The sequence below is a fragment of the Herpailurus yagouaroundi genome, unplaced genomic scaffold (genome assembly GCF_014898765.1).
Source record: "Herpailurus yagouaroundi ecotype Mexico unplaced genomic scaffold, PumYag 196, whole genome shotgun sequence".
NCBI lineage: Eukaryota > Metazoa > Chordata > Mammalia > Carnivora > Felidae > Herpailurus > Herpailurus yagouaroundi.
In genome coordinates this window covers 37,046,414-37,073,058 of record NW_024412427.1, presented here as the reverse complement: position 1 = coordinate 37,073,058, position 26,645 = coordinate 37,046,414, and the positions used below count along the sequence as shown (strand labels likewise).

General features: G+C 41.2%; 1 protein-coding gene across 2 annotated transcripts in view; it reads left to right on the top strand.

The window, feature by feature from the left end:
• The window catches only part of NINL (ninein like), a 182,216-nt gene that overhangs the window by 63,113 nt on the left and 92,458 nt on the right, over positions 1–26,645 (top strand). For both annotated transcript variants that reach the window (XM_040447923.1, XM_040447922.1), the window contains exon 3: positions 17,881–18,074. In XM_040447923.1, coding sequence (XP_040303857.1) covers positions 17,881–18,074 — 194 coding nt within the window. The remainder of the gene's footprint in view (positions 1–17,880; positions 18,075–26,645) is intronic.

Sequence of the window (26,645 nt, the reverse complement as noted above, 5' to 3'; positions counted from 1 at the left end):
GGGGTTTCTATTCTATTCCATTGGTCTATGTGTCTGTTTTTGTGCCATCATTGTGGTATTGATATGCATTTCTCTGATGGCTAAAGAGGTAGAGCATCTTTGGTCATTTGTGTCTCCTTTGGAGAAATATCTATTCAGATCCTTTCCCCATTTTTTAATTGGGTTATTTGTGCTTTTATTATAGAGCTGCAAGAATTCTTTATATATTCTAAACCCAAGTCCCTTTTCAGATACAGAATCTGCAAATGTTTTCTGTCTCTTCATTTTATGATTATGTCATTTGCAGTACAACAAATTTTAATTTTGATGAAGTCCAGCTTACCTTTTTTATTTTCCTTTGGTTACTTGTGCTTTTGGTGTTCTATCTAATCAAAGATACAACGTTGCCTAAATAAAGGTCATTTTACTTCTTTAGAAGATTTACTCCTGTGTTTTCTCCTAAGCATTTTATAGTTTTAGCTCTTACATTTGGGTTTTTGATCCATTTAAGGTTAGTTTTTATATATGATGTGAGGTAGAGGTTCCACTTGATTCTTTTGCATGTGGCTATCCAGTTGTCTCAGTACCATATGATGAAAAGACTTGTTTTTCCCCACTGAATTGTTTTGGCTTCTTTGTTGAAATCAATTTACTGTACATGGAGATTCTATTTCCAGACTCTGAATATTATTCTATTGGTCTGCTTGTCTGTTTATATGCCAGAACCATACCATCTTGGCTACTGTACCATTGTGATAAGCTTTCAAATTGGGAAGTGAGAGTCCTCCACGTTTTTCATTCTTTTCTAAGATTGTTTTGGCAATTCTGGGTCCCTTTTATTTCCATATAAATTTTTTAAGATCTGCTGGTCAATTTCTTTAAAGAAGCCAGCTGGAATTTTGGTAGGAGTTGCATTGAGTCTGTAGACCAGTTTAGGGGTATTGCCATATTAACAATATTAAGACATGGGATGTTGTGGGGCGCCTGGGTGGCTCAATCAGTTGAGCTTCCGACTTCGGCTCAGGTCATGATCTCACAATTAGTGAGTTCGAGCCCATGTCAGGCTCTGGGCTGACAGCTCAGAGCCTAGAGCCTGGTTCAGATTCTGTCTCTGTCTTTCTCTGTCCCTCCCCTGCTTGCTCTCTCTCTCTCTCTCTCTCTCTCTCCCTCCCTCCCTCCCTCCGTCCCTCTCTCAAAAATAAACATTAAAAAAAAAAGTTAAAAAAAGACATGGGATGTTGTGTTAGTTTCCTAGGGCTGCTGTAACAAATGACCATGAACTGTACAACAGAAATTTATTCTCTTATACTTATGGAGCCCAGAAGTCCAAAAGGTGTTGACAGGGTCACTCTGCAGATTCCGGGGGAGAATTTGATCCTTCCCTGTTTTAGCTTCTGGTGGCTGTAGGCATTCCATGGCTTAAGACTGCATCACCCCAGTCTCTGCTTCTATGGTCACATTGCCTCCTCTTCTCTTTCAAAACTCCTTTGCCTGTCTCTGAGGACACATGTGATTGCATTGGATTAACACAGAGTAAGCTCATTTTAGGTGCATAGAACAATATGTGGATAACTTCATGTGTGTATATTGTTTAGATAGTTTATAATCACATGGGTAGACATATAAATTTGGGGTCTATAGCTGTAGTCCTGGCACAAATAATAGTACTCGTGGCTATAAAAATCTTTGGAACTGGGAAGATACTGCTCAAAGGGTATAAAGTTGTTATATAAGATGAGTAGGTCTGGAGACCTAATATATACCATGATGACTATAGTTGTAATAATACTGTTTTGAATAGTGGAAATTTGCTAAGAGAGTAGATTTTAGGAGCTCACATCACACACACAAAAAATGGTAACTCTGAGGAGAAGGTATCTTAATTAGCTTGACTGTAGTAATTGTTTCACTGTATATGTGTATCAAATTATCATGTTATATTCTTTTATATATATAATTTTATGTATAGTTTTATTAAAAATAAATCTTTATTTACATATATTGGCATGTAATAGGAATTTACAAGATTTTCTATATATAATTTATTTTGAAAGCTGTGGACACCTATCTGGTTTGTAGATATTACAGGTGTGTGTGCTGCCCCAGGCACTTGTGCCTGTGTGCCAGAGGAGATGCCAGTGTTTATTCAGTACCAACTGTGTGCAACACTGGTCTCAATATTGACATGTTAACAAGCTTAACAATTACTAATTCTCACAGTCTCTTAATTAGGTACTGAGGCACAGAGAGGTGAAATAACTTGTTCAAGGTCACAGAGGTGGAAAGTGCCCATAGTAAAACTGGAGACTGACACTAGGGTCTGCCATCACTGTGTGCCACAATGTCTTCTTTATGAGACCCCAGAAAAATGGTTGTATTAGGACAGTTCCAGAATTTGATATCCTTAAAGTTTTTAGTCTGTCTGCTTTGTAGGAAAAGGACATAGTATGGTAATTGCTGATTAAATGAAGTTATCAGCTTATTTTTACATTGTTGGCACTGAAAAATCCCGTTGTTAAAAATGATAGCTACTCAAGCCTTATTGCTGAGATATTTAGGACCCATGTAGGCAAAGTAAATACACAGTATAAATTTTGAAAAACAAGAAAAGTTAATGCTGAAATTAATCCAAAAAACTCAGAACTGCCAAAGTATGAAGGTTCATTAAAAACTGCAAGGCTGTTTTTAAAGTGGCACTGAGGTCTGCTCCACTGGAACCCAAGGACGGGCTTTAATATTTTATCAGGATTGTAACATCTTTCCAGATAAAGAATGAACCAATCTAGAATGGCTGCCCTTGGTTCCATTCTTTCTAGGTGAGCAGGTTTTTATGGAGGGCCTTGTTTGGAATTATTTCCCCTTTGCAATACAATACTCTAGGCCCTCAAACATCAAACACCATAGCTGCTTCTGAGAGACCACCTTTCTCTTCTCTTTCCTCAATACTGAAGGAGTTTCTCAGGGCACAGATTAAGTTCTCTCATCATTGTGTGTCAATTACATGCAAACCAACACCTTGCTCTGTTTGCCTCCAGAGGGCTGCATGGTCATGTGGATTGCCCACCTACATCATCTGTCTCAGGGCCAATATCCAGTTTGTTTGGGGGCAGGTTTTTCTCCTTGAGGTAAAAACAGGGATTTGTTTCACCTGATAGCAAAGTGTATGTGATTTTAAATTAAACTTTATAGCATTAGAATTATTGAGATTCTACTGATTTGGATTTCAGAATTTTATATAAAACCTTAAGAAATCAAGTGTTCTTCTTTATCTGGGATATTGTCCCCAGTTCAGCAGTCAGCTGCTGAATGGGGCCAGGTTTTCAGGTGGCTTGCTGTGCAAACATTTTATGCATATGTGGAATGCAAAGGAAGATTAATTCAGTTTGGATGAAGAGGAAACTGAAGAAGCCATTGAACCCTGGGGAATGTTTATTATTTATAACAACCACTCTACTGTGAGGCCTGTACTTTACATGTGAGTAGGCCTGGGGCCACCTGGGAGCAAGCAGGGGGGGCGGGGGTTGGCAGTGCTGACAGACGGGTCACTGTGGGACCAGGCCAGGCCCTGCTTGAGGGTGCAGAGAAGGCTCTCCCTGTGTTTCCTTCCTCCTTCCACTGGGTCTGTGGAAGGATTACAGGGGAAGGGGGTTCTGGCTTCTGCCCTCACACATAGGCTTTGGGGAGTGTAAACAGAAGATTCCCACAGCTAAGGTGCTGTAGGGTCCCTGCTGGGTGGAGGGCTGGGTTAAGGCCACTTCTCAGTGTTTTGTAATTTAGGTTGGTGGCTTTCTGGGGAGGGAGGGAAGGACAGAAGAAGAGGCAGTATGCAGTCAGGCAGTTCTACAAATAGGATTTGAGCAGCATTAAAACTGTGAACCTATGTGTGGGAACAGTAATTCCAGTGCTGTTAGTGGTGGTATTACAATGAACACGAAGGATAAGTCGCCTGGGTATCTAGCACCTGGCATTATCTTTTGTTTTGTTTTTTATTTTAGAGTGCATGAGTAGGGAAGGAGGCGGGCAGGGGGAAGAGAGGGAGAACCTCAAGCAGGCTCCACACTCAGTGTGGAGCCTGATGTAGGGCTTGATCCCACGACCCTGGGATCATGACCTGAGCCGAAATCAAGAGTCTGATGTTCAACTGACTGAGCCACCCAGGTGCCCCTAGCATCTGGCATTTTCTGTAACTAGCCCCTCAGCAGCCCAGCAAAGGAGGTATTTTAGACCCAGTTTTTGATAGAAGCTGGGACTTGCCCAGAGTTGGGCTGCTTTGGAGGTCCTGCAGCCTTGCAGTGAGTACAAGGAAAGGGCACTGGGTCACCTTAGCTGTGAAGACAGTGTTGGCAATGTCTTGGGTCATTTAGGGTTGTCTACATGGGTCAGAAAGGTTCTGATGCTTCAAAGTTTGCACAGAATCCTTGGCCCTCTCTATTTACCATGGCAGGAGGAAGATGGCCTTTCTCTGAATTCCTTCCTTACCCTATGCTGTTGTAGCTGACCTTGTTAATATGCAGACAGCGGGGTTTCAAGAGAAGTCAGATGCTTGGAGGCTCAGAGGTTCTGATTATGGGGCTTCAGCCTTCTCTTAAGGGAATTGACCCCAATCCAGTCTATTTCAGTGTTCATTTTGATAACTTGTATTAAGTACCTACCAGACACCAAAAGGCAAAGTTCACACTGTATGGTCAAATATTGAAAACCAGTGTGAAGGGATTGTGCAGGAGCAGGCTGATGTGCTCCACCACCCCGTCGTGTGTGAGCCTGCAGCACCCTATCCCTGCCCAGCACTGTGGCCATCTACTTGGCCAGCCACAGGTAGATGAGCCACGGAAGATGACCATCTGCTGGGGACACCCTGTATGTTGTATACTGTCTACACCAGGTCCACATCCAGAGGAAGCTTGGATGAACTAAGAGAACTCAGAAATCAAATTTTGATGTAAATCATTTTGTGGGGAAAATAAAAATATGCCTTGTAGCATTTTTACAAGAGGTAAGTCTCTGTGATCAGGAAATCAGCAGCAGTAGATACTCAAACTGGGGATAGCAGACCTGCTGTTTTTGGGGGGTCATCAGCTCTGCTGGAATGAGATCTTTTCAGGATGTCATAAGGCAAGAGCACACGTGGGGTGGAGGTACTCCACAGGGTTTGTCTTGTTCTCTTAGAAGATGAAAACCCAAAGTTGCCTTAACTAGCAATCATAGCAGTCACCCCACTTAGAGGACCAGTGATGAGGGAAAGCCACACTGACCTGCCTGCTCTTTACTCCTGTTGTGGATGGTGACACGTTTATCTTTGTTGATACTGTAGCATTGGGATGAGCCAGAGCTCACTCAAGTGCAGGCCAGTCACCAGTGTCTGGAGTCAGGGTGTCTTTCACTCAGATAACCCCAGCCCCTGATCCCTTGGTAGAGCCCCCTCCCTAAGGAATGTGGTAAGAAAAGACCTCAAGATAAGGGAAGGCAACCTGGCTATGTGCAAATGTGACATCCTTCATGACCCTGTAACATGAGACCACACAATCAGACTGTGTGTCAATACGTTACCCATTATGGGAGACAAGTAGAAAATGCATAAAAGCCTACACCATGTGGCGTTTGAGGCTTAGTTTTTTTGGGTACAAACCCTCTGAGCCCATGTTGGCATGAATAAAGTTGCTTCCTGGAAAGAAAAGCCTTGGTGTCAGAACTCTTTGTGTGAGAATCCTGTTTCATCTCTTGGGGGCTCGTCTGGGATTTGGAGACGTTGTGTTTCAACCTCCTTTGCCACCGGGGTATGACCTTGGAGCACCAGGAGAAGCAACCTCGCCTGGTGCCAGCAGGCCACTTGATACATAGGAGACCAGCCCCTCTTAGCACACTAGGGTGAGGACCCTGTGTGTACCCAGTGGAACCCGTGAGGCCCAGGAATCAGCTCAGGGAGTGCCACCCATCAGAACCTTGGTTTGTTTTGGTAGACCTGCCCCAAAAAGGCAGAAGGGGGGCCCGATCACCTCCCAGAGTTGCCCAAATAGTTCCATAATGAATAGGGAACAAAACTGCAACTCTAAGGCACTGGGTGGCAGGTTGGAGTCACTGTGTGACTGTGTGTGGGGACTTCTCTCTCATTCATTTCCTGGGTCAATGACTATGATAACTAGAGCCAACTGTCTCTGGTTATTCTACCTCAGAATGGGGACTTTAAGGAACATTCCCAAGCATCTGCCAAAATTCCCTTTTTTTTTTTAGGGGAAATTCCCTCTTTTCTCCGGACTGACATGGACTGCCTAATTCTACTAGTGGAAAACAAAACAAAACAAAACAAAACAAAACAAAACAAAACAACCCTGGAGTCTGCTCCTGTGTCTGAGCTGACAAGATTTAAAACTGGGAATTCTCTTTCTCTGCCTTCTGCTAGCACCTCAGGTCTTCTGCCTTCCCTTTCTCCCTCCTTTTCTGCACCACCTGGGGTGAGGCCTGCATAACTGGCTCCTCAATGCCTCCAGCCATGTGGATATCCATTTTTGGCATATAATGGGCTAAGTTTAGTAAAATGGTTCCTGTGTATCCCAGTAAAAGCCCTTCATATATCATTATCCCTCATATGGCATTCCTCATATTCCATTCCTCTGCTAAACAAGAACAACACAAATATGGAGGATTTTGAAGCTGGCATCAAGGGTATTGCCACTATTTTCCCAGCCTTTGAGTCAAAGGAGGAGGAATTTTAATCTTAAACCAGTGTACTTTTAAAATCCATTTATTTTAACCTTAGTCCGTCCTGACCACACATAAAATTTCCTTCTATAAATTTCCCTTCACAAACCTTCTACAACTTTCCTTTGCTTTCAGGTTTTGACCTAAGCCCTTTTTCTCCAAACAACCAGTCTCAGGAGAAAACTACTTTCTTTTACCTTGAACAAAAAACATATTTCCATTTCTTACATCTTTCTTACACATCTACTTTTCTACATGCAGAGTTGCTTTCCTTATTTCCATCAGCCTTAACTACATTTAGTAGAATTTTAACTCTTAGAAACCTTAGTCTCCAGTGAAAACTAAGTAGAAACCAATTGTGAACTGTTACATCAGAATTCCTTAGATGGCAAACCTATGAATCAATTAAGCACAAAGCATGTTTTCCAACAGATCCAAATACCCTTAATTTCTCTGCAACAAGTCAAAAGCACAAACCTATATCTAGTAATTAGTGCTTTAACCTTTTATCTCATTAGATATCCAATGAATTCAATCCCAATTTATCATGCAAGCCAAACTTTAATGTTTTAGGTTACAAAAGACTGAAAGCTATCTTAACAATTACCTGTGAAAACTATGAGACAAAGTTAACCATTACTGTAAGTCATCCTTTTGCTAACAAACTGAAACAGAGATAACATGAGCTTATTTGACCTTCAGCAAACCTAAGTAGAATAAAAGTTTTTTCTGCTTAATGTTGATAAACAGGTCTGTCTCAAACCAACAAACTTAAATTAGCTTAAGCACTGAATATATTTTACTTGGGTCCACTTAAGACAATTGGAGCTCAGTTTTTTGGGTACAAACACTCTGAACCTGTGTCGGCATGAATAAAGTTGCTTCCTGGAAAGAAAAGCCTTGGTGTCATGAGTCTACGAGAATCCTGCTATAATCCAGGGCATGTCTCTGCATGTGGCAGTGTGCTGGCTTTGTGGACCTTACCATGGGGGTGAGTACAGGGCAGGTTCCCAGGGATGGAGGGTGGGAAGGGAAAGTACCCAGCAAAATTGGAAGTGGCACCTGAGTGGTTCAGTCACTTAAGCATTCGACTTTGGCTCAGGTCATGATCTTGTGGTTCATGAGTTCAAGCCCCATATCCCAAGCTTGGGACTCTCTCTCTGCCTCTTTCTCTCTGCTCCTCCCCAATATGCATGCACTCTCCCTTTATTACTCTGTCCATGAATGAATGAATGAATGAATGAATGAATGAATGAATGGAAGTGTTTGATTCCAATCTGAAGCTCTTTTTTATGGAGGCCTGTGAAATACCACTCTGCTGAAAACTGGGTAGTGCCTCCTGAGATAACCACATCTTTCCTGCTGTCACTGTCCCTTCCTCCCCTGCCCCACTCCCTTTGCAACAGTCCAGGGCTCTTACCTCAGATGGCACCTCCACCTCGAGGTTTCCCTGTCACTCCCACAGAGGGTGGCCCTGCCTGACTGCCACACTGACATGCAGCTGGGGCCTGATTACATTTCCATTCTTGTTCCAAGCATGGCTTTATAGAGAGGTTAATGTTTTTTTGGTTTTTACTTTTTAATGAACTTATCCTTATTTTTTCCCACATACTCCATCAGCTCTGTCAGAAACCCATCCACATTGTTTTCTAGATGGTCACAGGCACACAGGACCTATGGGTTCCTTCTGTTGTTGGTTTGTGTGGGTTGTCCTCTGGCACAGCCCCAGGGCTGCCCTCCCAGAATGGTTTCCACCACTTGAATGGGACCCAGATCCTAGATCCCGCATCTCCCTCTTTCTTGGTTAATCCCTCATTTTGCTGAAGTACATGTCTGGTAGCTTCCAGATGAGGCTGAAAGTGATCTTTACTCGGGATGTCAGGACCTGGTTTCATGAGGGCTTTTAGTCTTGCTGCCAACAGCCCACGCTAATTCTACTGCCTGGTTCTGTGAGTACTCTTGCTTCTCTGGATGCTGTGAGGATTTGTTTGTTTGCTTGTTCAGAAGTTTCATAAGGTGGTGTGGGTGGTTTTATTGTTTTTTTAAGTTTATTAATTTTGAGAGGGAGAGAGAGAAAGTGAAGGAGGAGCAGGAAGAGAGGGAGAGAGAGAGAATTCCAAATAGGCTCCATACTGTCAGCATACAGCCCAATGTGGGGCTTAAACTCACGAACCATGAGATTATGATCTGAGCCAAAACCAAGAGTTGGATACTTAACTGACTGAGCCAGATGTGGATATTTTTTATTTGTTGTCCCATGTGAGAGGACTTTGCCATCTGTCTGCTTGGAAAACTCCTATATTAATGTCCACTCACTGATGAATGGATAAAGAATGTGTGTGTGTGTGTGTGCGCGCGCGCGCGCGTGTGTGCGCGTGTAATGGAATAGTACTTGGTGATCAAAAAGAATGAAATCTTGCCATTTGCAACAACGTGGATGGAGCTGGAGTATATTATGCTAAGCGAAATAAGTCAGTGAAAGACAAATACCATATGATTTCACTCATGTGGAATTTTTAAAAATAAAGTTTGTTTATTTATTTTGAGAGAGAGCAATCAGTGTGGGGCAGAGAGATTGAGAATCCCAAATAAGCCCCACACTGCCAGAATGGAGCCCAATGAGGGACTCAGACCCACAAACCATGAGACCATGACCTGAGCCGAAACCAAAAGCTGGACACTTAACTGACTGAGCCAGCCAGGCACCCCACTCATATGTGGAATTTAAGAAACAAAACAGATGAACATATGGGAGGTGGGGGGAGGGGAGGAGAAGAGAGAATGGAAAACAAACCACAAGAGACTCTTGACAATAGAGAACAAACTGAGGGTTGATGGAGGGATATGGATGGGGCAATGGGCTAGATGGATGGTGGATACTAAGGAGGGTGCTTGTTATGATGAGCACTAGGTGTTATACGTAAGTGATGAATCACTGAATTCTACTCCAGAAACCAATATTGCACTGTATGTTAACTAAGTAGAATTTAAACAGAAATTTGAAAGAAAAAAAAAAAAAGGAAAAGTCTTGTATTATTCCAATAATCCCCCTTCCCTTCAACTGGTTCCCTTTCCTGGACTTTTAGAGGATGCCTGGAGCTTTGGGATTGTTATTTTGTTGTTGTTGCTAAGGAAAGAGAAAATCTAGATAACAGTACCATAGAGCAATTTCAGAAAGTAAGCCAGACAATTTCGGAAAGTAAGCCATCAAATTGTGAATTATTTTTCTTTGTGAAAACTTTATTTTTAATTTTAATTATAAAAAATACATAATATAAAAGTTACCCAATCAATCATTTTTAAATGTACAGTTCAGTATTCACATTGTTGTGTAACAGATCTCAATAACTTTTTCATCTTGTGACACAAACTCTATACCCACAGAACAGCTCCTTCCTCCCCCCGGCCCCTGGCAACCACCACTGTTTCCATGATTTGACTAAACATCTATGCAAGTGGAATCACACAGTATTTGTCCTTTTGTGACTGGCATAAACTGAACACCCGCAGGGTTCAGCTGTGTTGTAGTATGTGACAGGGTTTCTTTCTTTTTAAGGCTGAATAACATTCCACTGTGTGGATATACCACAGTTTCTTTACTCATTTGTTGATGGACATTTGGGTTGCTTCTACCTCTTGGCGATTGTGAATAATGATGCAGTGAACATGGGTGCGCAAATATCTCTGAGATCTTGCTTTCAATTCCTTTGGCTATATACATGGAAGTAGAATTGCTGGATCATATAGTTTCTATTTTTAGATTTTTGAGGACCCGTCATACAATTTTCCATAGTGGCTGCATCATTTTTCACCAACAGTGCTGTGTATTGTTCCAGTTTTTCCACGTTTTCACCAACACCTGTTTTCTGTTTTGTTTTTTATAGTGGCCATCCTAATGCATGTGAGAATGATGAGAGGTGTTGAGCACCTTTTTTATATGTTTGGCCATTTGTCAGCCATTTTATATCTTCTTTGGAGAAATGTCTCTCCAAATCCATTGCCCATTTTTTAAATGGGATCACCTGTCTTTTGTTATTGAGTTGTAGGGGTTCTTGATATGTTCTGGTTATTAACCTTTTATCAGATATGGTTAACAATTATTTTGTCCCAGTCAGTACATAGATTGCCTCTTCACTCTTTTTTTCTTTGATGTGTAGAAGTTCTTAAATTTGATATAATACCATTTGCCTGTTTTTGCTTTTGTTGCCTGTGCTTTAGTATCATATGTAAGAAACTGTTACCAAATCTAACATCATGAAACTTTTCCTCTGTGTTTTCTTTTAAAAGTTTTATAGGTTTAGATTTTTAATTTAGAACTTGAATCCATTGTGAGTTAGTTTTTTGTGTATGGTATGAGGTAAGGGTCAAACTTCATTCTTTATTCTTTCTTCAATTTACCAACACCATTTATTTATATATTTTTTAATGTTTATTTTTAAGGGGGGGGAGGGGCAGAGAGAGAGGGAGACAGAGGATCTGAAATGGACTCTGCTGACAGCAGACAGCCTGATGTGGAACTCAGACTCATGAACCATGCGATCATGACCTGAGCGGAAGTCAGGCGCTTAACCCACCGTGCCACCCAGGCACCCTGCAACAGAATTTATTGAAGAGACTGTCTTTTCCTCATCATGTAATCGTATCTCATTTAGACACACTTTAAATATACTTTTCTTAAAAAAATTTTTTTAATGTTTATTTGTGAGAGACAGAGAGAGACAGAGCATGAGCCTGGGAGGGGCAGATAGAGGAGGAGACACAGAATCAGAAGCAGGCTCCAGGCTCTGAGCTCCAGCACAGAGCCCAACGTGGGGCTCGAACTCACAAACCGCGAGATCATGACCGGATCATGACCAAAGTTGGATGCTTAACCAACTGAGCCACCCAGGCGCCCCGTCATTTAGATGCACTTCATGGAAGATTTCCTTGTTTGTAGTTTCCAGTCTTGCTATTGAATTTTTTTGTTGCAACTGTAATATGTCAATGTCCAAGAAACCTCCCTTGATGTCTTAATCATACCTTTGTTTAATAGTCTATTGTCTGTGATGACTTTAATGATTTTCCTTTCTCTCTCTCTGTGGATATTAGTTTTTCTTTGTGGGGTGGGGCAGGACAGTGCCTGTGTGTATGTCTTGGGTCTCCCCTTCTGCATGTACCACCTCCCAAATCACTACCTCCACATTCCAGCAAATGGGGTGTGTGTGTGAACATCAGAATTTTGAAGCCCCTTTTCATGCTTCCCCACTATTTCTGAGACTTTCCATAATTCTGTGATGTTTACAGTGTCTAGTTTTGTCACTCAAGCCCTTTTCTGAGACTCCTGAATGCAGAGGAAGCCATGGAGGTCTACATGGCTCCTCTGTACTGGTGGACTAGACCTGTACCCAGGCCATGCTTTCCAGGTGAAGGAAGCCTTGGAGTTCTTCCAAGCCTTCCTGGCCAGTATAGCGAACTATTTTACCACTGAGGTTTGTTATGTGGTATTCCAGAAGCTACAGAAAGACCCTTCCCACATCCTGGGAAGTGTCCATAGGGCATACATGAGTAGAGGCAGTGCCTCCTTTTTCCCTTTATTTTGAAAACATGGCTGGACATTGCTTTGGGTGGGGGTTAGGAAATGTGTTAGCATATCTTTTTTTGCCTGACTTGTAGTACTGCTGACCTGAATTACCTCTCTTGCCTGTATCTGCATGGCTGGTAGATGAAATATCTGCTCTCTTGGGTGCAATGTCTTAGATTCACATGATGAGGGAAAAGAGAGGAAAGGAGTGTTTCTGAATTGCCAGGAATTCAACTGTGTATTGAGCAAAACTAGGTATAACCTAGGCGATGTGGGGTTGAGTGTTTGGGTCCTTGCCCTGTGTTAACCTTTTCATGGAGGTGTGTAGGCAGACAAGTAAGTTCTGCCAAGAAGAGGGCTGGCTTCTCATTGCTCCTGGGAGGGCCCTCTGGAGCCCTTTAACCTCCAGCTCCCACACCTGAGTTCTGCCCAGTTCTGGAATCATGGGGTAGGAGTTCCTGCAGGTATGTTCCACCTCTGGCAGGTCCAGTGTGATGTGGGAACATGTGAGGGTTTGCTGACCTTGATTTTCTTGATATATCCTCTTTGACAGTGCAGGTATTGGGAAGGCTTTTCAGCTTACCTGCCCCACTGGGAATGCCCCCCTCTCCTGGGTGAATGCCCTAGAGTGTGCTCCCCACTCTTCCCCTTCTTGGCCCACCCCAGCCTAGACCTGACCTGTCCTGGGAAGGTCTGGGATGCAGCAACTCTGATATTAAGTGGGTCTATAATGCTGGTGACCTTCCCTTTAAAATAGCTAAATTACAGCATCATGTATTGCTCTGGGCTCATTATAGAATGTCCAGCATAAAAATGTAAAACCCAAAACATTTCGGGCATTTGAAGCATTTGACAAAATGCACTACAGACCTGCACTGAGGTCAGCTCTGGGATTGGAGAAAGCCCTTCCTCAGTTCCTGTCTGCCTTGTGGCCCAGAGGGCAGGTGGGGTGTGGAGCTTGGGAGGACTATGCCAGTCACACCCTCCTGGTGTTGGGTCATTGGATGGCAGCCTGGTGGCCTGAGGATTTGGCCTGTTTCCCATTTACATTTTCTTGATTTTCCTCCCACCCCCAAGGTCTTGCTTTGCACTCACTGATTGTGTACCCTGTTACTGATGGGTGTCCCCTCTCAGGAAAACATGTAGCCTCTCAGAAGAGGTTCTCTAGAGACTTTATCATAACCTGGCATGTGGGGGAGACCCTAGAAGGAGTTCTGGGTACTCTGGGCCTGCCTCCCTGTAGACAGAGTGGCTGTTCTACTTAACTGAAATGTGCTTCTGGCATTCAGCCTCTTATGAAGAGGCTAAATCTGTTTTCAGAACCTGAATCTGTTTGCATTTTACCGAGGTCAGGTTTCCTTTGCAGTTTTGCCTCATAGACTCATTTTGGGTACACTGGATGTTCTGCTGTGAGCCAATGAAAACGGGCCTGAGGGGGATGCTGTACTAGGTCCTGTGGGAGCAGAGGCTGTTCAAAGAGTTAGTGCTGCTCTCTTCAAAACCAGGCCCTGCTGGCCTGTCCTTTCTGTGGTCTGTTTAGTCAGATGGGAAGTTCCTTCTGTTTTCTAGAAATCCCAGCCAGGCCTCAAAAATGTGATTCTGTGGTCCCAGAGGAAATGAGGTAGGAGCATCCTAGGCCTCCAGAGACAGCCCCAGACTTGGTGGAGCCTGGTGACATTTGAAGATGAACTGTGAACGCAGCTCTTGTGGGTGATGAAGAAGGAGCTGCTACTCTTCTTTCTAAGTCTTGTTGCTTCTCTGGTGTCTGTAGTCTCAGTACTTACTTCTTTGCACCTCTCCTTATTTCAGCAAGGCTTTGGGTTGTGGCAGGCTGTGGACCCCCTTTCACCAGGGGAGACTCGCCACCAGTGGGCCCTCTGCATACAGACTGCACCTTCATGGACAGCCAGGGTGCCTCAGGCCCCAGTTTGAAACTGTGTAGAAAGGGAAAGCTACATCTCAACAGGGACCTTAAGTCCCTGTGGCAACAAAAATAACATGTGGTGGAGGGAGTGTGTGGCCCTCCAGGATGGTGTTGATGCAGGACTTGCCTAAGGCTGGGAGAGGAAGATGGTTCTTCTCTTCTTGCTCAGCCCTGGGGAAAACAGCCAAGCCTGCCTTCTCCAGGGACACTCCTGCACCAACCAAGGGCACACTCTGCAGGACATGGTTTGGTTTGCCCCTTCAGGACTCATGAAGAGTCCTCCTGGGGTGTTGAGGGCCGGAGGAAGGTTTTGTAAGAAAAAATCCTGGAGATGCCCCGCATCTCTAAGACAATCCTTAGAGGGGCACCTGGGTGGCTCAGTCATTTAAGCGTCTGACTTTGGCTCAGGTCATGATTTCACCGTTCATGGGTTTGAGCCCCACTTCAGGCTCTGTGCTGACAGCTCAGAACCTGGAGCCTGCTTCAGATTCTGTGTCCCCCTCTCTCTCTCTCTCTGCCCCTCCCCCGCTCATGCTCGCTTTCTCTCTGCCTCTCTCTGTGTCTCAAAAATAAATAAGCATTTAAAAAAATTTTTAAATGAAGAAGGCATGGAAAGATCTTTCAGATATCCTGTATTTTTTAAAAGTTGAAAAATAGGGGTGCCTGGGTGGCTCAGTTGTTGGTTGAATGTCTGACTCAGCTGAGATCATGATCCCAGGGCCGTGGGACCAAGCCCTGAGTAGGCCTCTGAGCTAAGCCTGGAGCCTGCATGAGATATTCTGTCTCTCTCTCTCTCTTTCTCTCCCATTTGTCCCTCTCCCCCACTTATGCACACTTTCTCTTTCTTCAAAATTAAAAAAAAAAAGTTGCAAAATAACACGTATGGTGTTACACTTACATAAAAACATGCTTATCCATGTGTGTTATCTATTTATATAGGTCTGTGTGTTCATCTACCTCGTAGACTTGGGAATAATTTGAAAGCCTACACTCTAAGCAGTGCTTACCTCTGGGAGTGGAGTTGGGCTTTTGTTTTGCTTTGTTTTGTTTTGTTTTGTTTTTGTTTATATACTTTTAATTGCTTGAATTGGTTACAACTAAAAGTAAAATAGAAAAACTGGAGGATTGTTCACAATAGGTGTGTTCATGATTTGCGGAGGCATGGCCAGGTGGTGGTGGATGGGGGCTGGGAGGATAGTTAGTAGTCAAGGCAACAGGGAGAGCATGCGGTGGGGGGAACATCTGCCTGGGGAAGTGTGGGTGTGTGGTAGGTTCTGCAGTCAGGGTCTCCTAGTCACTGCTCACCCTCCTCACCCTGATTCCTTGACTCTCTTTCACATACTGAATTTTGCCACTTGTCTTTCTTACCATTATGTTCTCCTGTCCATTTACTTCTGGCTTATCAAAAATAAGCATTGGCAAATATCAGTAGTTGTATGCAGCTCACCACAGGTGTCTGTTTGCAAAAGGACAGAGCTCCCAGCTTAGGTGGGGGACTGACCTCGGATGAGAAGTGTGACAGATGTTGAGTTAGTAATGGTATTTAGTTTTCTGATTTATCCTTGATGTTTTTACATGTATATCTATGTTACTCCATGTTGTTTCTGCAGTCAAAACTGTCCGGGATGGGGCAGGTGTTCAGAGCTCCACCTATCCATGCCCTTTCATCACTTCCCCAAGCTTCTTTCTAGGAATGCACGCATAATTTGATGAGTGGATAGAACAGGCCTGTTATCCTTTCACTCCTGCATCACACCTGAGGCTGAGATGCTGGCAGTCTTCATACCTGATCAGCAGGTGTTTAATCAGGAGCTCAGGGAAGGCAGTTCACCTTATAAGATCATAATGGAGATTCTATTCAAAGTCAGTTTTTTTACGTCACTGATTTTACTGTTTCCCTGAGTAAGACGATACTCTTGGTGGAGGGAGGAGGGGATTGATATGAACAGATTTCAATCCTTCATACAGGTTTTGTGCTAATGCAGACCTCCCTACCCCTCCTGGATGATGCATGGGCAAACACCATTGACATTAAAAATCATATCTTTATAGAATTGGCATTTATTGTGCTGTTTCTTTTTTTTTTTAATTTTTTTTTAACGTTTATTTATTTTTGAGACAGAGAGAGACAGAGCATGAATGGGGGAGGGTCAGAGAGAGAGGAAGACACAGAATCTGAAACAGGCTCCAGGCTCTGAGCAGTCAGCACAGAGCCTGACGCGGGGCTTGAACTCACGGACCGCGAGATCATGACCTGAGCCGAAGTCGGACGCTTAACCGACTGAGCCACCCAGGCGCCCCGTGTGCTGTTTCTTATTAGTAAGAGATGTTACTTTATTGTTTCGTGTTTATGAATTGTTTGATGATTAATGAGCTTGATCAGTTTTCCATGTTTGTTTACTTATCGCATCTCCTCTTTTCAGAATTGTCCACAGTCCTGTGTCTGTATAATATACTGACCAGCGTGAAGTCGCCATTGTTGTTGGTTAGAAAACTCCAGTGTTGGCAATATCATATGGTTCATCCTAGTATCTTTAGGACCTCAGTGTTTTACACGGCTTAGCAACATCTTTCTAGTTATAAAGTGTTTCACTTTTTATAGAATTTTTTGAGAAATATAAAAATGTTGAGAATAGAAAATGGAAATGTAGAATATCATAAAATCATCTGTTACCATTTTGGTGTATTTTTTTTTTTTTTTACTATATTTCCCCCCAAGAATTGCAGAAGTCTCTTGATAGATTTGTTCTAGACATAAGTGAATTTTGTATGTGAACTGACCAGTACGTATGCCAGCTATTATTATTATAAAGTTTTTATCCTGGCTTGGTATTTTATCAACTGCACTTCCTATGCTGTTTAATATTTTTCAGAAATGTGTTTTTTAAGCCTGTTGGCTATTCTGCCATATAGTTGTTCTATAACTTAGCAATCTGTTTTCTTTTGTTGGACATTTTGTTTTCTTTTACGTTTTTGTCTGTCCTGAAGTACAAGGAATTTCTGTAAGATATTGTGTATGTGAAATAACTAGGTCAGATAATACAATTATTTAAAAATTTCTTGGTATACAAAGTATATTTCAGAAGGCATTTAATTGTCACTTTCTCCAGAAATATGTGAGAGGCCCCTTTGATGATAGCCTCAGTTAGCATTGGGGTTTTTATTCTTGATATTTGACAGTGGCAAAGAGTATCTTTGTTTTAATTTGAACATTTTATATGGTTATTATCCATATACTTTTTCCTTTGTGATTAAGTAACATCCTCTATATATTTTATTGGAGTTTCCATTTTTTATTGTAAATAATTTTATTTAGTAAAATTTAGTAACATTTTTACTTTATAAAGTATTTATAACTAAATACCAGTAAGGAAAAAAATACCATACTTATATATAGAGAGAGAGAAAAATTAGAATGTATGTTTGTCAAAATATTAGTAATGATATTTTTAGGTGGTGAAATTTTGGATGATTTTAAGTTCTCTATACCTATCTCTTTTTCCTGATTATTCTATAATAGATATTTTCTTACAGAACAAAGAAATTCTGGTTCTTTTGAACAAGGACTGGCTCCCCATTCACATGTTTCTGACCTCTCCTGTAGAGGTCTCACAGGACCACCCTGGGTGCCACCATACCAGGCTCATTGGAGCAGTGAAAAAATGTGGCATGTGGCAATAAGAGTGTACTCTTGTTTCTCTTTTCCCCCTGGCATGTCCAGCCTGCTATGGGATGGGTGAAGAAGAAGAGAACCACTATGTTTCACAGCTCAAAGAAGTCTACAGCAGCTGTGACACCACAGGGACAGGCTTTCTGGACCGGGAAGAGCTGACCCAGCTCTGCCTTAAGCTTCATCTGGAAAAGGAGCTGCCCATCCTTCTGCAAACACTTCTTGGAAATGACCACTTTGCCAGGGTGGGTATTTGACTTCATTCTCATGAGGAAAAGCACAGAATACTATAGTTAGCTGTAGGCATTTGAGAAATATCAGTTGACTAAAGAGACAGACCAAAGGAGAGTTACTAGGAACTGGAAAGCTGCTTTTCCTTCTGCTGAACTTCTACATTGTAGCAAGAGTTTCCTTAAGATTACTTTTTTTTAATGTTTATTAATTTTTGAGAGAAAGCATGAGTAGGGGAGGGGCCGAGAGAGAGGGGGACAGGGGATGAGAAGTAGGCTCTGCACTGACAGCTGTGAGCCCCATGCGGGGCTCAGACCCATGAACCATGAGATCATGACCTGAGTCAAAGTTGGACGCTCAACTGACTTAGCCACCCAGGTTCCCCTAAGATTATTTTTTTAAAGCATAGTAACTTCCAGAGGTTTGGTTTGTTTTTTCCAGAAAGGTGTTTGAGTGATTTATTGGGGGAGGGGGATGGGATGGAAGGTTGGTATGGGTAAATGGTATGTGGTTCACAAACAAACACAAGGATCTGTGGGCAGCTGACATACTGTCATTGAGAGAAAGGCAACTTCAAACTACCTTGAAGGCAGACTGTCTAGTAAAATTACACAGCTTGAAATTCATTATAGCAGATGAACAAAGCAACTGCACACCACTGTTGCAAAACAAAACATAGATACGTATGTTGAGAGGTGTCCTGTGATTTCATCTAGGCCAGATCGAGGAAAGTATGAACTCAAGTTGTTTTTGCTAGGAAATTCAAGGTCATCTAGAATGGTGATCTAGAATCTAGACTACAATTTGCTTTACTGACAGAAACACTGAAAAGTACCTCCTACTTTGTCCCTACTTCTTAAATGTGTCCAGATGTTAATGTTTTAGTGTTAAAAACAGTGCCTGTTATCTCGTTGGTCATCTTTGAAGGAAGAACATTTTTTCCAGACAAATCAATGAAACCATTTTTATTTTGAATGATAAAAAAAAAATCCAGCCTGCAGATTTTCCTGAATGGGCTCTTGGACAAAAACAAATGCAGAAAAACAAGAAAAAAATCCCTCACTGCCAGCATAGGGAGAGTCCAGACGAAATGTACCTCTTGTTACTTCCCCAAAGCACCCACTGCCCCATATTGCCAATGCCTGCCAGTAGGATACTGTTACTCCCTCTTGGGGAGCTCTGGCTCAATTAATCTGACCACACTGTGTCTCTCTTCATTCTATTCCTGATTTTTTTTTTAAATTTTTTTTTCAACGTTTATTTATTTTTGGGACAGAGAGAGACAGAGCATGAACGGGGGAGGGGCAGAGAGAGAGGGAGACACAGAATCGGAAACAGGCTCCAGGCTCTGAGCCATCAGCCCAGAGCCTGACGCAGGGCTCGAACTCATGGACCGCGAGATCGTGACCTGACTGAAGTCGGATGCTTAACCGACTGCGCCACCCAGGCGCCCCGAATTCCTGATTTTTTTTATGGACTTAAGAATCAGGTGTAATTGTGATAATGTTCTAGCCCCTCTTGATATCACCTGGAATTGTATTTGGGAGCAAAAGGCACATTTGTGAAAATCACTCTGGTTATTCAAGCAGTATAAACAGATGATCTGAGTTTCTTGATTATTTTTGGCAGTTTGGAAAATTAAAAGCCAAAAGAAGAAGTTCACATTCAGATGACAGATTCCGCTGATTGAACAATCACATCATTCCAGAGCTTTCCCCCACTTTATCCTTTGTATGTGCAGAAATGGTACAAGATTTAGAAACATCAAATTATGATAGGGAAAAAAAAGTATTAGTATTGGAGCATCAGTTAAGAGAAAAATCAACTTGGGTTGTTTGAGATTTCTGGTTTCTCCCACATCACCTGTATCCTGGAAGAGAGTTCCTATGAGCTATAACTCCTTCCAGGAGGCTGGATGTTTTTCCTCACACTTTTATGGGGAGGTATGTTAGAAGGAGACACAGACACTCACAGGCATTGACAGGAGCCTGACCTTTTCTGATTAACATCGTCTCTTAATACAGCTCTGTGTGTGTGTTCATCCATCTTTCTGTTTGTCCCAACTCCTCTCTCTTATGGTGAAGATTTCTGCTGCCCTTAGTGCTCTTGAGTCTCATCGGAAGTTGTCCCTCCTTCCCTCTCTAACATTTCTTTCTTTTTTTTTTTTTTTATATATGAAATTTATTGTCAAATTGGTTTCCATACAACACCCAGTGCTCATCCCAAAAGGTGCCCTCCTCAATACCCATCACCCACCCTCTCCTCCCTCCCACCCCCCATCAACCCTCAGTTTGCTCTCAGTTCTCAACAGTCTCTTATGCTTTGGCTCTCTCCCACTCTAACCTCTTTTTTTTTTTTTTTTTCCTTCCCCTCCCCCATGGGTTCCTGTTAAGTTTCTCAGGATCCACATAAGAGTGAAACCATATGGTATCTGTCTTTCTCTGTATGGCTTATTTCACTTAGCATCACACTCTCCAGTTCCATCCACGTTGCTACAAAAGGCCATATTTCATTTTTCTAACATTTCAAGAGTAGTGTCCATACCAGCCAATGCCTCTAGGGGCCCTGCATTTGTCTCCCTCCACCCCACCCCACACTGTGTACCACCTCCTCTGTGATTGTATAGTCATGGTGGATTATTTCTGCTTTCAGAGCTTTTACTGCTCCTCTGCTTCATCCCACACATGGGGCATAGCTCACACAGCCAGCATTTAGGTGGATTCTGTAGAGGTTTTAGAGGAAGCGGGTGTCAAGCCAGAAATGTCCAGATAGTTGTCAACCATTTACCACGATAGAAACCAAATGGTGAAGATTTCAGGATATTTCAAAGAAAATCAAGATAAATCCTTTATCCACAAGAATTGATTGGCTTTTTAGTTCAAATATCACATATCCAGTTTCCTTGTAGTAACTAATATATGACATCTTGTAAATGTTAGTCATTGATACAGTAATCCAGTTATAAAAATGAATAACAATATTATAAACAACATTAATTTTAATTAACAAGGTAATCTTTTAATGCACTGAGGTTATGCTCATTTTTTTTTTAATTTTTTTTTTCAACGTTTTTATTTATTTTTGGGACAGAGAGAGACAGAGCATGAACAGGGGAGGGGCAGAGAGAGAGGGAGACACAGAATCGGAAACAGGCTCCAGGCTCTGAGCCACCAGCCCAGAGCCCGACGCGGGGCTCGAACTCACAGACCACGAGATCGTGACCTGGCTGAAGTCGGACGCCCAACCGACTGCGCCACCCAGGCGCCCCGGTTATGCTCATTTTTAATTCCTATTTCCTGTGAAGGAAACATTATCAAGGCCTGGTTTCAAGCCAGAAATTAATCTGATCTGACTCCCTTGGAGTGTGGGGAATTTCCATGTGCATTTTATGTTAGGTTCTCTTTTTTCTTTGTTAGTAGTGAGGACCTTACATTGAATATTTTAAACTTGTGCAGAAAGAGAATTTTACTCACAAAAAAATAATTATTTTTTTTAATTGAAATATAGTTGACATACAGTGTTAAATTAGTTTTAGTTGTACAACATAGAGATTGGACAAGTCTATATGTTATCTCATGCTCACCACAAGTGTAGCTGCCATCTGCCACCATACAACGTCATTATAGTATTGTTGATTATATTCCCTATGCTGTTCCTTTTATCCTCGTGACTTATTCATTCCTTAACTGGAAGCTTATATCTCCCATTTCCTTGCATTCATTTTGCCAGTACTCCCACTACCCTCCCCTCTGGCAACCATGTTTTCTGTATTTATGGGTCTGTTTTTGCCTTTTTGTTTGTTCATTCATTTGTTTTATTTTTAGATTCTATTTTTTAGTCCCCAAGTGAAATCAGATGGCATTTGCTTTCTGTTGACTTACTTCACTTAACATAATACCCTCTGGGTCCATCCATGTTGTCACAGATGGCAAGATCTCATCCTTTCTTATGACTGAGCAGTATTCCTTTTTTATTATCTATACCACATTTTCCTTATCCATCCATCTATTGATGGACACTTGGGCTGCTTCCATATCTTTGCTATGTTTATTGCAATAAACATAGGGGTGCATATACTTAGAAAAACAATTCTTGACATTGTATTACTGAAAATAATTTTAAAGTTGAAAGCGATTCTTGATCACACTGTCCAGCCTCTTCATTGTGACGAGTGAGTCTGAGATTATACGGAGATGATGGTATGTCCTATTCTGTGAAGCACCTTAGTGTCATGGGGTTGCTCTTCCCACTTTATTGAAGGAAAAAGACACAGAAACATATAAGCACAGTTAGAATAGTATCAGATAAAATGGCAATACACTTGGCAATCAGATCTCACTACTATTTGATCGTTAGAAGAAAGTCATCTGATGAGTGTTATCAAAGACACAAAAGAAATCAGAGATTAGATCAAGCAAAATTGTCATTTCATTCTACTTCCATGTATTCAACAAGTATTTCTGAGCACTTAATATGTGCTAGGCAACATGCAGAAGCTTGGGATGTGATAATGACAGAAATACAATGTCTGTCTTCATATGAAGTGACATATATGCAAGATATTCATTCTAACAGTAATTCAAATAGCAAAATATTGGAAACAGCCTTTTTAATATGAGATTGATTAAGATAGATCCATATGATGGAATTTATGTAGTCCTAAAAAAAAGTATGAACAGGCTTCAAACATTCCGGTAGTGGCAGGTTAGCAAACTCAGGCCAGCCTTCCTGTATGGGCTACTAAAAAATGCTGAACAAAATCATAAAAACAAATATCTTGAAAATGGTAAAGAGCAAGCAAGTCATGAGCCTGGGTGGCTCAGTTGGTTAAGTGTCCAATTCTAGATTTTGGCCCAGGTCATGATTTTGCGGTTCATGAGTTTGAGCCCCACAACAGGCTCCACGCTGGCAGTGTGGATCCTGCTTGGGATTCTCTCTCTCTGTCCCTCCCAGATCTCTCTTTCTCTCTCTCTCTCAAAATAAATAAACTATAAAAAAAAAGAGAGCAAATAAGTCAGTGAGGAATTACCTAAAAATCTCTAATAAGTCATATACTGAAAGATGTTAAGCTCATCACACAAAACCCCATTAGTGTTGAGAAACTGTGAAATTGATGTGGCCTTTGGGACCTCAGAGGACCAGGGAGATATGTCAAAACCCAGGTTCACCCAAGGTAGAGAATCTGATAAACCAGCCCCCAATTTAAGGGAGGATCTGAATCAGCCATTGTGTCTTTTGCTGTCTGGACTTGTAGTCCCCTCAGTGGTCTAGATAACCTCACTTATCTGAAGGTGGTCCTGTCCAGGTGGTGCCCTCAGGCATCTGGCAATAGCAAATAAAAGACCTCTCTTGACAAAGTGCCATCATTCAAGATCTGTAATTATTCCTAAGTAATAGTCAAATACAACCAGCATATAATCAAGGATAGCCAACACACAAATAAGGCAGGATGAGCAAGAACCAGGGGAATAATAGGCAACAGAAGCAGGTGCACAGCATGTGAGGTACTGGAATTACTGCGAACAAAATATCAAACAACTGTGGTTACTGTGTGAGAAGAGATTTTTTTTAAAAAGCTTGAAAATACCTATAGGAAAGAGGGAACTCTAAAAAATGATATAACAAATCTGAACAAAGAACCAAATACAATTTTTAGAACCGAAAAGTGTGATCACAGGCCAAAATTAAAACCAATGTAGATTAGACACAGCTGAGGAGAGCATTCATTAACTGGAATCAAGAATATAGCATGAAGATAGAAACAGAAGAGAAGGTACAGGTAGAGTGAGAAGGTCCTACATTCCAACATCCCTTTATTTGGAATCCCAGGAGAGAGGAGTGAATGAGGTGGGGCATAATGTGAACATTTATATGTTTTTATAGCTAAAAAAACAAATTTCCAGAACAGGTTTGGGATTCCCCAAATCCACTGAATTCCAAGTAGCATAAATGCAAAGAAATCCACACCTAGCCATATTATTGTAAAACTGAAAGTAAACAGAGAAATCATCATAAAAGCAGCCAGAGATGGGTATACAGGATCTCTGTATTTTTTCCTATAACTGCGTGTGAATGTATAATTCTCTCAAAATGAAAAGTTTAATAATTTTTTTTGAAAAGAAGTCTGGGAAAAATAGATGTATCTTGAAAATGAGCCATAGTTAGATTGACAGCTGCCTTCTGAAAGTAACAGCGGAAGCTGGAAACCAGTGGAAAGGTATCTCCAGTGTGCTAGTAGAAATCAACTGGCAACCTGAGTTCCATACTCAGCAAGGTCCTTTAAGAGTAAAGGTGAAAGAACGCATCAGTGAAAAGACGAATTCTGCTCAGTTAGGAAAAGATACAGAGGCAATCATATCCCATAAACTATTTGCCAGAAGTGGCATCCCATGCTAGAGACAAAAATAAACAAATGACAATAATCCATTGTCAGGTCATAATAACACATGTATCCTCAGCAGACAGCTGCATTTAGTGCTCAGCAGCAGCAACAGAGTTTTGCTCATTCAAGTTCTGTGCCAGACTTGGGAAGCATGCTTGCACCTACAGCCCCAAACCTTTTTCAGCATTTACTGGTGACCTCTTGACCTACCTAATCTCATCTGTTGATTTCTTTCTGTGTGACTTTTATTAAATCATCCATAGAGAAAAGAGCACATATCAGAAGTATATACTCAATGAATATCCCATGCTGACTGCACCTGGGTAACCAGCATCCTGAATCCCTCCTCATGTCCCTTGCAGTCCCTCTTTGACTAAGGCTACCAGCTGTCCTGATGCTAGCACCATGGATTTGCTTTGTCTGTTTCTGAACTTTATATAATGGAAATACACAGTACATGCTCAGTACATGCTCTCTGGGTTTTTTTTACTCAGTATCATATCTCTGTCAGTGTTTTTTTTTTTTTTTCCATCGTCATATTTCATCGTCTGACTATATCATAATTTATTTACCCATTCTATTTATGGATATCTGGGTCATTTCCACTATTCTTTTAATAAATTTTTTTTCTACTTAAAAAAAGTTTACTGAAAGTGAAGTAAAAACATTTCAGACAATCAAACTAAAAAGAGCTTAGCACCAGCATACTTAAGAAAAAATGAAATTCTAAAGGATGTACCTCAAATAGATGGAAAATTATCCTAGACAGAAGGTCAGAAACACAAAAATAAACGAAAAACAAAGCAGTATATATTTGTATAATTCTTAATGAACATTGATTATATAAAGCAAAAATAATATTTTGTGGGAGGTTAAAATAGAGTGAATTAAAATATATAACAATTGATAACAAAGGCATGAAAGTCAGGAGTGTAGTAAATGAAATTAAATTGTTACATAGGTTTTGTATTGCCGTGGAATAGGGTAAAAGTATTGACTAACAGTAAACTTTGATAAGCTGGGGATGCACATTGTAATTTTTAGAATGAAGGAAAAGAGAATGGAAATAGAGTGCATAACCTGTAACTTAGTAAAGGAAAAATGAAGTCCTAAAAAAAAGGTCAGTAAATCCAAAGAGAGGAAACAAGGGAGAAAACACAAGCAGAAGCAGATTGAAAGCACACTGTAGAATAGTAGATTTAAATCCAACTATATCAGTAATTATGTTAAATGTAAATAGACTAAGTAGTTAAAAGATGAAGCTTTCACAAACATCAGAAATATAAGGATATAAAAAACTAACATTATTAAAATTTGATGGAAAGGTATAGCATGTAAATACTAATCAGAAGAAAGCTAGTCTTTATGGTAAATAACATTTCCGAACTAAAGAGGGTTAGCATTTTATAGTGATAAAAGATTCAGTTCACCAAGAAGATTCAAATGCATATTCTATGACCCCACAATCCCATTCTTTGGCATATACACTAGAGAAACTCCTAAGGACAAATGTGCAATAATGTTTAAAGCAGTTTTGTTTTTTTTTTGTAAATAATCAGACACTGGAAACAATGGGAATATCCATCAGCAGGAGAATAGTTAGTAAATACACAGTTAAACAATGGGATGCTATATAGCAGCAAAAAAGAATTATGCATGGCAGCTTGAACAAGTATTACAGAAGTAATATTGAGTTTTTAGAAGCAGGGGATAAAAGAATATATGCATATAATTCCATTTAGATCAAATTTGAAAGGAAGCAAAACTAAGCCATATTGCTCAGGGATGCATACAAATGTATAAAAGCAAAGATGTTATTACTATAAAAGTCAGAGTAGGGGGGCGGGTGATTTAATCAAAAGGAGCCATGGTGGAGGCCCCTCTGGGATGCTGGCAATATTCCATTTCTTGATGGGGTGGTGATAGCTTGAATATTTTCTTTATGTATATTAATGTTTTATGATCATCAGATACCCCTTTTTGGTTCAATTTTCTAAGTATGTTGTTTGATGTACTTATTAAAATTTGTAATTGGGTTTTGTTGGTGATCAGTTTTTGGCTTGCTTTCCTTATTCTTCTATTTAAAAAAATTCTTAGGGGTGCCTGAGTGGCTCAGTCAGTTAAGCATCTGACTCTTGATCTTGGCTAGGGTCTTGATCTCAGGGTTGTGAATTCAAGCCCCAAATTGGGTTCTGTGCTGGGT